Source organism: Orycteropus afer, unplaced genomic scaffold (genome assembly GCF_000298275.1).
Source record: "Orycteropus afer afer isolate SDZICR_OR568_19922 unplaced genomic scaffold, OryAfe1.0 scaffold00037, whole genome shotgun sequence".
Taxonomy (NCBI): Eukaryota; Metazoa; Chordata; class Mammalia; order Tubulidentata; family Orycteropodidae; genus Orycteropus; species Orycteropus afer.
This window is the reverse complement of record NW_006921624.1, coordinates 12,610,642-12,624,248: the sequence shown is the minus strand read 5'-3', so window position 1 is coordinate 12,624,248 and position 13,607 is coordinate 12,610,642. Positions and strand designations below refer to the sequence as shown.

At 49.3% G+C, this 13,607-nt stretch overlaps 1 protein-coding gene across 1 annotated transcript in view; it reads right to left on the bottom strand.

Moving 5' to 3' along the window:
- Positions 1-13,200, bottom strand: part of WHRN (whirlin) — a 118,641-nt gene extending 105,441 nt beyond the window's left edge. The window contains exon 1 of the mRNA XM_042780388.1: positions 12,583-13,200. Coding sequence (XP_042636322.1) covers positions 12,583-13,200 — 618 coding nt within the window. The remainder of the gene's footprint in view (positions 1-12,582) is intronic.
- Positions 13,201-13,607: the final 407 nt, after the last annotated feature.

Below are 13,607 nucleotides of genomic sequence, written 5' to 3'. Positions count from 1 at the left end.
CTCAGTGAGAAGCAGCCAGGCTCCGTGGCAAAGAGCTTCGGAGGCAGGAAGGCCTGGGTTCATATCTCAGTTCCCACACCCTCTGTTTGTGGGCCTATGGCTGGTCAGTTCCTCTTCCCGATGCTCAGTCTCTCCCAGCGGGCCTCGGGGAGGAGTCAGTGGGGTCGCACATGAAGCCTTTGGTGGAGCTCTGGCAGCACAGAGAAGACCCTCAGTGATGCTGACACTCATTAGTGCTGTAAAAGTCTAAGTGTGTAAACATCTTGGGTTTTATGGAAGCTGCCATGAGTCAGAATCAAACAGTGCCAGGAAGAGTATTATCCACAAGGAAAACTCACCCCAACACAGTGGTCTGAACACAGCAGATAATCGATGAATATTCAGATTAATGGATGTACTGGGTATATACGTTATCTGTTACGGCCACCAGTATCCCTACTTTAGAGATAAAGAAATTGAACAGAGCAGTTAAGTAATTTGCTGCCCTAGTATTATTCACACCACAATTTAATTAAAGAGGAATCTCAGAATCAGAGAGGCTAAGACACTCGTTCAAGGTCACACAGCTACAAAGTGGCAGAACTGGGAGTGGAACCAGACTGAGGTGTCATGGGATGCCACCTCTCTCTGATGTTGAGGTTAAGGACACAGTCTCTCAAAGGTCAAAAAAGCCTGGGTTTAAATCCTGGCCTTGCTACTTTGCAGCTTTGTGACAACAGGCATGTGACAAAATCTGCAAGTCTCTAAATGCAGGGAATCTGGCACCTCATAGGGCTGCTGAGGTTTAAATGAGCTTGTATGTTTATAAAGCACTGAGAACAAAGTCTGGCACCCAGTGAACCCTTAAATATAAAGCTTATTATTATACCAAAAAAACCAACCAAACTCGCTGTCACCAAGTCGATTCTGATTCATAGCGACCCCCATTGGGCTTCCGAGGCAGTAAATCTTAAGGAAATAAGATTGTCCAGTCTTCCTTCCACAGAATGGCTGGTGGGTTTGAACCACCAACCCCTGGTTAGCAGTCCAATGCCTCAGGTGCTATGCCACCAGAACTCCTTTAATATTACACAGTAAGCAACAAAAATACACTAAGCAACAAAGAAAACAAAAAACACCAGGAACTGTCTTATCTGTGCTGTGACGGAAGTGAAGTAGGCCACGGCACTGAGGGACCTGAGGGGAGGGCTGGCCAGGGGCAGCAGGGAGGGCGACAGGCAGGCCCGCTGGGGAGGCTGCCCCGAGGCCTTGCCCACCTTACAGGGGCTGTGGGTGTGGATGGGCGGGGACAAACAGGGCCTTGTTTCAGAGAACGGTATGCTGTGTGTTTGGCCAAGCGCAGGCTCCACATGGGGGGCAGCCAGAGAAAAGGACTGTCTGCAGGTCGAAGGGCATCAGATCAGGAGCGGCCTGAAGCCAGGCTGAGGAGGTCGCCTCTGCCCCACAGGCCCCCAGCTCCAGTGCAGGGCACAGGTCACTGCATGATCCAACACACAGTCAGAAAGCTGCCCCTGCCTCCAGGAGGAAGAATGCACTGGCAGGGAGATGGGGAGATGGGCAGACCCCCACTCGGCAGTGACAATGGTCAGTGACGATGACAGAGGATGAGTGAGGTCTGAGATGTGCTGGAATCAGGCTGGAAAGCTGACCCTCACTGAGGCTCCAGTGATGCCCAAATGGGAGATCGCAGAGCACAAACAGCGTCAAGGTTCCTACTTGGAAAATGTCCACGATGTGAGGATGATAGCACGCAGAGCAGGGGACATCCAAGGGTCGAACCAGTGCGTCCCAAGCAAAGAAAGATTATCCCTAATACTGGGGAAGAGCCAACAGTGTAAGTGAATAATGATCCGGCTGAGGCAGCACAGGCCCTGCTTGGAGACAGGAAGCCTACGGTGGGTGACAATTCAGACACTGGAGGAAGACTGGAAGGTGAAGGGGTCTCCACATCCTGACCTTCACAACAGACTCAGACTGTCAGCATTGGGAGGAGGAGACGAAGGAGGGTTCAGGAGAGTTGGGGACAATGGGGGGCGGTGTGAGGGCCCCTGTGCAGAAAGGAGTGGGAAACAGAAGGACAGGATGAAGAGTAGGATAAAGGTCAGACTGTGCCCAGAACCACCAAAGGCACCACACCCTCCTCCATTTCAGGCCTAAGCCAAAAAGCAGACGAGCTGTCATCAAGTCGATCTGACTCAAGGTGACCTCGTGTGCAGAGGAGAACGCTCCACAGGGTTTTCAAGGCTGTGGCCTCTCAGAAGCAGATCACCATTCTGAGGTGGCTCGGGACAGGTTTGAACCGACAGCCTTTCGGTGAGTAGCTAAGCACTTAACTGCTTGTACCACCACCACCAACAACAAAAACCAAACCCACTGCCATCGAGTTGATTCCAACTCACAGCGACCTTACAGGAGAGACTAGAACCGTCCCCCAGTTTCCAAGGCTGCCAACTTTACAGAAGCAGACTGCCACACCTTCTTCCCTCAGAGCAGCTGATCAGGTTCGAAGCACTGACCTTCTGGTTGGCAGTTGAACACTTACTAAAAAAACCACTTACACCAGCAGGGCTCCTTAGACTCTGAAAGCTGAACTTTCTTTTCTTTTCTTAAAGAAATCAGGAACCTCTTAATGAGGCCTAGCACCCATTTTCAGATGTGGTTCAAATAAATTACAGGATTTATTTTAAGTGCAGATACCCATGTTATCAAATCACCACATTCACCTGCACTAATTGCTTTAATGGACTCTGGAAACAACCACCTCCTCTTTGTTTCTCATTAGGGCCCCTGGAGAGCCCATCAGGGCAGGATGTTGGAGAGTAAGGTGGGGATGCAGCCCCGGAGAGGTGACCTTCCTTAGGATTCCCTCATGCTGCTGCACTGTAGTGCCTAAGGCACTTGACTGCTAACCAGAAGGCTGGCGGTTCAAACCCACCAGCCACTCCTCAGAAAGAAGGTTAGGCAATCTACTTCCGTAGTGATACTGCCTTGGAAACCCAAAGAGGGGTCGCTATGAGTTGGTCCGACTGGACGGCACATAACAACAACGACAGATTCTGAGTTCTAGTATTTTCTCCTGATGGCAATTTAAAAAGAAAAAAAAACTAAACGGGCCCAACAGAAGACTTCCAAAACCAAGCAAATGCAGTCCCTGACACTTTTCATCGCAATGCTTGCATGTTTTTGCAAACTTTTCCTGTGCAATGGTGACAAAGACCTGTTGGCAAGGGCCTGTGATAAGCCAGGTTCAGTGATGGGGGAAACTGAGGCATGGAGCAGCAAAGGGATCTACCCAGGTGAGACAGACAGGGAATCAGGCTGGCTGAAGCAAGCAGCCTCTGACTTACTGTTCTTAGAATTTAAACCTAGGTGCTGAGCACCACGTAGCTTTTGCTACTGGCACCAGAAAACTGCTTAGAAGTAATAATCCAGGCCCTCAGACAAGATAAGAAGCTATATTTCAAGGCCTTATATGCCTGGCCAGCTACAAAATGCTGATACACCTTTTGAGCTGTCTTTCAAGATTCCTCACCAGGTGCAGAGGATGTGCAGTGAAATTCAATGTGACCTTCCACCAGAGACAGACAACAGCAGGAGCTCCTCACTAGGACTCGAACCCAAGCCCACAGACCATCATGCATGCACAACATCCTGGAATAAGTCATGTCAGGCATCCCAGCAGCCTTCACGACAGGTTCCGTCTTTGTTCCAACAGCCTTTGCAATGGGATCCATCTAGACTACTTCCTGCACACACATCTGGTTTTCATAACCCCACCTTCTTCCCGGAAATCCTCACCCATTTATGAATAAAGATGACGCTTTTTTCCCCACCTAAAACTCTTTATAAACCCTAGAAAATCTTTTGTCCGAGGAGAGATGGAGGCTAGCATAGGCGGAAGCCCCTCTCTGCCTCCCCCTCACAAGCCTCTTCCCTCCCTCTTCTCTTTAATAAATTTTGGTTTGTATGGACATTTTGCCTCTCCTGTTCAATTATTTGTCAGCAGAAGGCAAGGACCCTCACTCAGGGTCCCAGGATACCCCGGCAACCCAAGGTCACAGCCAAGTAGCACTGCTGGGATTTGAACCCAGGTCTGTCTCCTAAAGCATCTCTAAATCCTATGGGTACAGACCTCCTTTCCTTGGATGATTCCAATACATCAGTTGGCCTTGCACATCTGGACTGGGACTACAAAACAGCTGAGGATGTGGACAGGTGGGCCAACCTCTCTGGTCAAGTCTTCATGTGGATAAATGTTAGAGGAGTCAGAGATCCTAAAGGAAGGTCATGCTTCTCAAGCCCTAGTGAGGTTAAGACTTGTCTGAGGAATGTGTTAATTCGCAAGCAAGCTCAAGTTCAAGCGAAAATCACCACTTGGAAGGCCCCACTATGTGGATATTTAGAAACACCTTTTTTGATGTCATTTATTATGTCCCTCCCTGCAGCCTGCAGTTTTAGAATCCTGTAAAGAGGACGTCTCAGGATGTGTTTACAGAAGCCTGATATATTTGCTTTGCATTCCGAGTTGAGAGGATGCTGATATTACGAAAACTCAGGTAGAGGAAAAATAACTATGAAAGGGCTGCCAGCTGAAGCCCAACCACAGCCAATGTAGCGGAAGGAACACAGAATTCTCAAAGGGGGAAGGAGGCAAGGGGGCGAGGCCTGCAAATGAAAAGTATGAACCCATCTGGGCATTCTCAGCAGAGAACAAAACGCACCTTAAGGTGGAGGTCTGCTTAGCGGCAACCTGAACCTCCCCCGAAATGCTGGGGTTTCCTTAAGTCTGAGCACCAGACATACCTCACCCCATACTGGTCTGCTGACTGCTTCAGACAGGTAAGTCATTCCACTTGGGCATCGCAGGCACACTCAGGCTGCTGAAATAACCCACCTTGCAAGAGGTAGTTTTAAAATTAAGAGCAAAGCTACAAATGAAGTAATTGAAGGGGTCTCAGAGGGTGGTTATCGGCTACAGAGGATGTGAAAGCTATTGCCCACCCCAGCACTACATTTAAAAGAGAAAAAAAAAAAAAAAAAACCCTTTCCCTAAAACAGCAGGAGGGTTTCATATTTACCAAGCGTTTTCATACCTATTAACACATTTGTTATTTTTAACACATTTAATCCCCCAAGCCATCCTGAGAAAGAGGCCAAAAGTGACTACGCCCATTTCACAGATTCAAAGACTGAGGTTCAGAGATGTCAAGGGATCTGCCCAAGGCCAAACAGCAAGTTTCAGGGTGGAGGGGGAGCCTATGGCTTTGCTCAGATTTTCCATCCAGCGCCCACTACCCCACCCACTACCTCGCATCACGTGGGCTTTTTTTTTTCAAATAGCAGACTCAGGAACCAGGGAATCCCCACCTCACCAGCACCGGATTAGGAATGAGACGATCTTGTTTATCCGGCAAAGATTTATTACGTACCTACCATGTATCAGGCACTGTCGAGTGCTGGAGATTTATGAGTAAGCCAGACAAAGTCTTGGATCTGGGAGCTCCTGAAGTGGGGGAGGCAGATGATCAACAAGCATAAGGACCGTCCACCCAGAGGTGCCGTCCACCCAGAGTTGCGTGCAAAGAAGGAAATTAAAGCAGAAGGAGGAGTGGGGGATGGCAGGGTGCTGAGAGGGACAAGGCAGCAAGCAAAGCACAGGCAAGAGGATGTCAAAGCACTTAACACTTTGTTTTCAAGTCTAAGCCTCTGAATGGCTCCCCAAGGGCAGGGCCTGGTTTCATTCACCTCTAATTTCCAAAGGCCCGCCCCAGGGGTGGGAAATACTGCTCAAGAAGAGTGCAGGCAAGGGAACTGTCTTCACCCCACCTCCTCCCCACCTGGAGCTGAGAGTTCTTCCAAGGCCCCAGACCAAGGACAGATTCAGCAGAGGCTAATCTTGCACAGATACAAGTGATACAAAATACCTGCAATCCCTACAGAAACAACAGAAGACAGACACAGAATAATCCCTCACAGACACCCAGACACTGTGGGAGAGAGATCCAACAGATCTACCGACTCAGGACCACAGTACTGGGGACACCAGACTCAACTGGCACAACAAAATACATAAAAGCCTTGTCCCTCACCCTACACTGGTGAGTAGCGCCTGGGGTCTTAAAAACTTTCAAGAGGCCATCTAAGATGCACCTAATGATCTCTTATAGTGGGAATCAAAGAAGAGTGCAGGGGGGAAAAAAAAAAAAAAAAAATGGGGGGGGGGCATTTGGAAGCAATCAGCCCTAGAACACAATGGCCCTGAGATCAGAAGAACTAGATGGTGCCTGGCTACCAATGCCAACCACTCAGGAAAGGATCAAATCTGGAGACCTGGATAGAGTGGGAGGGAAAACGTGAAACAAAATCCAAAACCTCAATAATGACCAGAATTACTGGTTGGATGGAGTCTGGTGAGACCCCCAATACTATGGTCTGGGATACATTCTGGGCCTGGAATAAAGCTCACTTCCAGGGGCCGGTTCTCAGCCCAATAGTAAACAAGGTGTACATGCAGACCACTCAACCCAGGGTGACGCACCCACATACTCTACGGAAATGCATCCCTTGGAGCAATTGACCACAGGGCACCAGAGGGGCAACATCACACAGAGGAAATGCAGGATAAACAGGAGTACATAACTATGGGGGGGGGTGAGTTACTGGGCAGGGAGGGGAGGAGACTGGGTTAGGGTTGGACATGGTACATGGGGAGTGAAACTAAATGTACATGTAATGTTGAATGTAAAACAAACTCTTAAATAAAAAATTAAAAGAGAAAAAAAGGCCCCCAGAGCCAGACACAGTATGTGACAGGCTAGTGAATTTCACTCCTTGAACCTGGCCCTCACCTCCCTGCCTCGCCTGGGGAAAACTAACTGGGACAGGATGGACAAAGCAGCCAGCACACAGTAGGTACTCACAAACGCCTGCCTCCTTTCTTTACAACAGAGTTCCATTAAGGCAAAGTGAAAACACAAACCCACTAGGCCCAGGATGCTGCTGCCCACTGTGGCTGACACCAGCCGTGCAGGGGACAGCAGAGAGCATTTGACTCCCATTCTTTGCACCCTTCCCACCCGCCATGCTGTGAGGAAAAAAAAAAAAAAAAGATACCCATTGCCATCAAGCTGATTCTGACTCATAATGGCCTTACAGGAGGACAGAGAAGAACTGTCCCCTCAGGGTTTCCAACTCTATCATCTTTATGGAAGCAGACTATTACATGTTTCCTGCAGAGCGGCTGGTGGATTCAAACAGCCAATCTTTAGGTTTGCAATCGAGCACTTTAACCACTGTGCCACCAGGCCCTCATCTGCAGCCACACCCTGGGGCGCAATCAGAAGTGTGCGGAAACTCAGAGTTAACATCAGATTTGTGCTAAGGATTTAAAAAAAAAAGTTGGTTTTGAAAGATTTACATTTCAGCCTCCAACCACCAAATGCCATTCCTTCTAATCTGATTCTCTGGTCCTTACTGGGACTAGTTCAGGGTGTCCCCAAGCAGTGGAGACCAACCGCTCCCCTTCTAGGTCATAAAAGAACCTTACTTTCAAGTCCGAGGGACCCTAATCCCCTAAGAGCATCTGCTTCCACCACAGCCCTTTGCAGGGGAGGGGTGGGATTATGGCTCCGAGGAGACATGCATGTGCACACGTGAGCAGACACACAGGTAAAGGGCTCTGCATGCTTGAAAGGTGCCTACAGGCTGTGGACTGTGAGCTGCAGGCAGGCGGAGGTGGGGAGCAACAACACACACAGAACCCAATTGGCTAGGGGTTAAAGGATTCAACTCCTCTGTGAAGCTCCATCCAAATGATGAATCTGGCAGGTAATAAACACTGGGTCTGTCAGCAGAGGGGAAGGGGAGGAAAGCACAGAGAAGGGTGATTCTAGATCTCTTTCATGTCCAGCTTCAGTCTGAAATTTTCTATTAAAAAAAAAAATCGATTCTTTTTAAAAAAAAAAAAAAGCGTTCTTTTCCACTCTACAAAAATCTTCTTTGATGTGAACAGTAAATAACCAGTTGTAAGATTTTTTTTTCCCCTATAAGGCACCATCATTTTCTAAAACCCCGAGTGTCAGCTTGAGCCAAATAAATATATATGACTAAATTAAAGAAATGGACTCGGTGTACTGCATCACACTTGTTTGGATTTGCAGCAACCAAAACTCTATTCAATAAAGGGTTTATAAATAGTGAGCTTTCAACATGTCATCACTGGCAGGGCTCACAGGACCCAGGAATGAATCCAGGGCCAGAGGAAAAGTCTGTGCATACCCATGAAAGAATTATCCATAGTTTCCAAATTGGAATATAGGAATGAGACCAATGGGAGAAGCTGCATCTCAGATACAAAGTTGGCAGTCGTAATAAACTGTCGGGGCTTCAGCTAACTGTGTGCAGTGAGAAAATGACAAATGTGTCATTTAGAACCTGCCAGACCAAATATAATGACTTATATTAATATGGACAGATTCTTCAGGGTTACTATGCAAAGGGAGGGTGTGATCATTCTAATTAAATGAAAGGGCCAGGGATGGTTTTAACTTCCGGAGCGTTTTCGCATTCTAATATGCTACTTGGATGTACCCATGAGGATGCTGAGACTGTAACGAAGTCGTTTAATTTTCATCGAGATGAAGCACGCACATACACACATGCATATCCCAGCAGCACCTGGATAGCCTGTGTTCCACCACCCGCCGAATCAGGGGACTCAGACAGCAATCGGGTAGGAACTGGATTTTGAATGTTCCCAGGGCAGGACTGTTTATGCCAGAATCCTACAGTTGTCTTCTCATTTATCCTGGAATAGCACAGGGGCTGGTGTTCTTGGGTCGAGGGACAGCCGTCAAGTTCTCATCAGTACAGTGTGTAAGCCATCAATTTCCTGATTCAGTAGGAGGCTACAGAGTGCCAAGATTCTCATCTCCCAATCCTTAGCCAACTTTCTTTATTCTGCTTTAAACGAAAGCAATTCCAAAAGAACAACAACAAAAAAAAAATCCGATTAGACTTTCTAACCTTCTGTGTAGCCCATAAAGAACAAATCACAGACTGTCTCAGCTAGATGGGACTTTATACAGCCCATAATCCATCCGCCTTGGCACAGAGGGGGATAGTAACTCATTTAAGGTCACACAGCGAGTGGCATAGTCCAAGGCAGCATCCTGGTCTGTAGACTCCTTGGCTAATTTATCAAGCTTTTTTGGCTAAAAAACCTCTGAAAGGGCCACTTTTTTTTTATTATGATTAGTTTGGCTCCTCTTCATTCAAGATTGATTTTTTTCCCCCCGAGAATCAAAGGTTTCAACATAATTGCAAATAGTAAATGGCTTGTCTTTATCTGGACCTGTCACTGCTAATTCAGCAAAGAGGCTTCAGTAGAGGAAGGTGAAGAAGCCCCACCAGCCGGATGGGTCCTCACTGCACCACTCTGGGAAACGACGGGTGCCTGATTGGCTAGGGAGAGAAGAGGAGCAAACTTTATCCATTCAACCTCTTCTTTAAAGAGCTGTTCACTGGAGGAGGTGATCCATGCCAGTTAATAAACTCTCTTTTCATCTCTCTGACATAACCCGATTCCTAGAATGTTATTTTCTTTTTATGACACACACACACAATCAATCAGTCAGTCAAATCAATCTCTTGGTTTGGAATACTAATCTTTCTTCTTCCTTCTACCTGCAAAAGAAAAAGATGTTAAGCTTGAAAACACATCTTCTACCAAGTGCAACATGGTCTCAGAGAAAGAGGACAATAGGGGAAAAACTGGTGAAGTTCAAACAAAGTTTGAAATTCAGTTAATAGTCATGTATCAATGTTAGTTCTTAACCAAATGTACCATGGTTACGTAAGATGTTATCATTAGGGATGCTGAGTTAAGTATACAGGGAATTCTCTGTATTATCTTTGCAACTTTTCCATAAATCTAAAATTACTCTAGAATAAAAAAATTTACATACCTAAAAGTTTACTTTAAAAAAAACAGTAATACAGCAATCCCCCAAGAAACACATCTTTCAAAAGAGCCTGTGATTAAAAAAAAAAAAAAAACCTATCAGAGCTGACCATTCCTATCAGCGGCGCGAAAGAAAATAAACCTATCAGAGCTGACCGTTCCTATCAGCGGCGCGCAGTCAGGAGCAACGAGGAAAGCAGGGCCCACTCTGGGGACATGAGATGGAAAGCCATCAAGCAAATGCAGGCAACCTGATGGGTCACTTTCACAGTAAAATCCCAGACGCTGTGCCCTACAGCACTGCAGCTTACAAGGAAGGGCTCCAGGGCAGAAATCCTGGTTAGGGGCAGTGTGTCCCCAGCGGAGAAGCTGGGGTCTCTCTTGGCCTTCAGTTAAGGGACTTAAGACTCTGAATTTTCTGGAAATGTGTTAATAGCTCACCAGTTGTTCTTTCCAATTGTCCCTGAAAATACCTGCTCAGCTTGCTACTCTAGGCAAGGTGGCCTCAGACACTAAGTCCCACCTCCTCCGTTTTAAATTCCACCCATCAAAAGTCTGTCCCCTCTTTCCCCTGGCGTCAAGGTGACACAAAACAGCATTCATTTGCCTGTTGCTTCTGAAGGGTCCAAAGGGGTCTGTCCCAAGCAGGTGCTGTGTCTGGGACTGGATGGAGGAGGGAGGGGCAAACCTGAGGCTGGCGCTGCTTCTGCCCTAGCAATGGCCTCCTGGAGAAAAATGACAGCCAGGGATGAACGTGGCCGCAGCCCACACACGCTCCTGGGCCACAGGCCCCACAGTTTAAGGGTATTTCTGCTCTTACCAGCCTCTCGTTTAGGGGCAAGTATTAGTTCTCGGCTTCAAAACCATGCCGAGAGAGTTTAGGTTTTACTCTGGAAGCAATGAGGGCAAATAAGCCAGCTAAGGCCTGGCTCTAAGTCACCAAGGGCACAAGGTATAGTCAGGGACATTCAGACAGAAGGGTCAGAAAGCTGTCAAAGAAACTACGGGGAGGGGGCAGCATGGGGAGGCCCTGCAAAGGGCCAACGGCAAGACACTTGTCGCACAGTTGAGTCTAGAGTGGGAACTGAAAGAAGAGTCAGTGTTTTTAAGGACTGGGTTACCGGTTGGCCCTTCTAAAGTCTATCACCCTGTGATGATTAAGTTACCAGCGTCTTTTTAAATTGATACTCAAATTGAGTGCAAATGTATAAATCATCATTTGGATCAAGAATCTTTAAGAGTATAAATTTATCACCTGGGAACTGCGCTACCTTCGGGCCAAGGTTAATGTTCCTTTATAAATCTATGTAATGTCAGATAAAGTGAAGGGGTGGAGGCCAGGACTGGGGGCACGGAAACACACAGGGAGCCGTCTGCTGCCCTCCTAACAATATAAACCAACCTGCCTTCCAAAAGCTGCAAGGCATTTTCCAAATCTTCAGGCCTCCCCAAAGAGACCAACAAGGTGCAAACTGAAGGGAAAATTGAGGGAAGCCAAGGTCAGAGATGAAGTGGAGGTGTCCCAGGTACTGTCAAGAGAGTCAAGAACACACCTGGCTGCAGGTCACTGATTGGCACCCAAGAAGTCACTCTAGGCCCCTACACCTGTCAGTCCCCAGAAGGCAACAGGCCCTCCAGCTGCAGCTCAAGATACCTTCATCCAGGAAGACAGGAAAAGAGCAAGGGACATGGCAAGGGAGGGGGTGGGTCACAAGCCAAGTCAAATCCTTGAGGAGGTTTCACTGCAAAAACAAAGCCTGTGTCACTGTGCTTTTTCCAAAAACTCTTCACTTCTTACACACAAAGAGGGAGAGTGGAGGACGCCGCAGGGGTCCCTGAATCCATATATGGACCAAACACCGTGCATCTCTTACTTCAACTGGTTTTCAATGACCCTGGGTCAGGAGACTGGAGAACACGCACATTCCTTTAAACAGCAGGATTAAATCCCTAGAAATATGTTGTGAGACATTTTCTCAATTAGCAAACACAAAATGTGCAAGTGCTCTCACAGGGACTAGGATATTTATTTTTGACATTAGGGGCCATTTATACTGTCCGGCTGCCCCATTTTCCAAGGGGAGAACTGGCAGTTCCTAGAGGGCAAGCCACTTGTCCCAGACAGAATACATAGCCGCCTCCACAAACAGCCCAGTGGGGCCAGGGCTCTGCCCAGCACCCACTCTCCCCCAGTCCCGCTCTTAAGAGACAGCAAAACTTTCTTTCAAGGGTAAAAGCCTAGAGGGTTATAAGGGCAGGAGCAACGGAGACCACTCACTGAGTACTTCCGATATGCCAAGCATTCATCCTTACCTTTCCTACCCCTCACGAGAATCCACATTTTCCACACTTTGTCATCATACATAACGCCGAGTATTTGATAACATCTGTCTCCCACACTTGCCTTTAAGCCCCAGAGGGCAGGGTCCAAGTCTGTTTTCCCCTCACTGCATCCCCAGTGCCTGACATAATCTTGCTGCATAAAGTAAATCACCTTGTTTTTAAATTTAAGTAAAATGGAGCCCAGAGAGGTTTGTAATTTGCCTAAGGGCACACAGCATGTAAACCGCTGAAAGAGCTGTGCCACTGAGCCCGTAAACCTCCTCCAACCACAGCCCTACCTTGACGGCCTCAGCGTGGGTAACCCGGGCCAGAGATTTGTCGTTGACGCGCAGAATCTGGTCCCCGACCCGCAGCCCTTCCTTTTCTGCCAGTGAGCCTGGCTCCACCAGCGACACGTAGATTCCTACGCCGTGCTCCGAGCCCCCGCGGATGCTGAAGCCCAAGCCCTCGTGGGCCTTGGCGCGCCGCAGGCTCACTAGACGCACCTCCCCGGGCACCGCGCCGTCGGGGCCAACCCAGACGGGCGGCCTGTAGGGGGCGGTAGCGGGCAGGTAGAGGCCCTCGGCGGTGTACTGGTCGAACAGCAGCTGGTCGGAGCGCGGGATGACCAGGCGCAGCATGGGCAGCAGGCGCCGCTTGACCGGGCTGTCCAGCAGGACACGCAGGGTGCGAACCAGGTCGAAGACGTTGCGGCGCGCGTGGTACGCGTTCAGGCAGTGGGTGAACTGCTCCCGCTCCGCCTCGTTCAGCAGCGTGGTCAGCGCCTGGTGCAGCTGCCGCACGTTGGCCGACAGCAGCCGCAGCCCCGAGCCCCCGCCGCCGCCCGGCCCGGCCGCCAAGCCCAGCGAGCCGGTGGAGGACGAGCTCACCGACAGGCCGTCCAGCTGCGCGTTCATCTCCCCGCCGAGGCCCGGACGGACTTGGGGCGCACGGTGGGGCAGCTGCTGCACTCGCGGCCACTGGCACGGCAGCTTGATCCCCCCGGGAGCACGGAGACGGCCACTGGAGTCTTGGTGGGAGGGGCGCGGAGACAGAGGCTGGATGCCGAGGGTTCGCGCAGACAGCTGGGGTCGTGGAGCCGGCAGCAGAGTCCAGGGGACGCAAAGTCAGCGGCTGGAGTTCGGGGGACGCGGAGAAGGCGGCGGAATCCGGGGTGCACGGGGAGAGCAGCTACATTCTAGAGGGCACAGAGACCACGGGTGGCTGGAGTCGGGGGCGCAGCAAAGCTCACCGCCCCGTCACACCATACCCGGGGCTCCCCCAGCCAGGCTGCGCTTCCTTTTGGGCTGGGGGACCCCAAAGT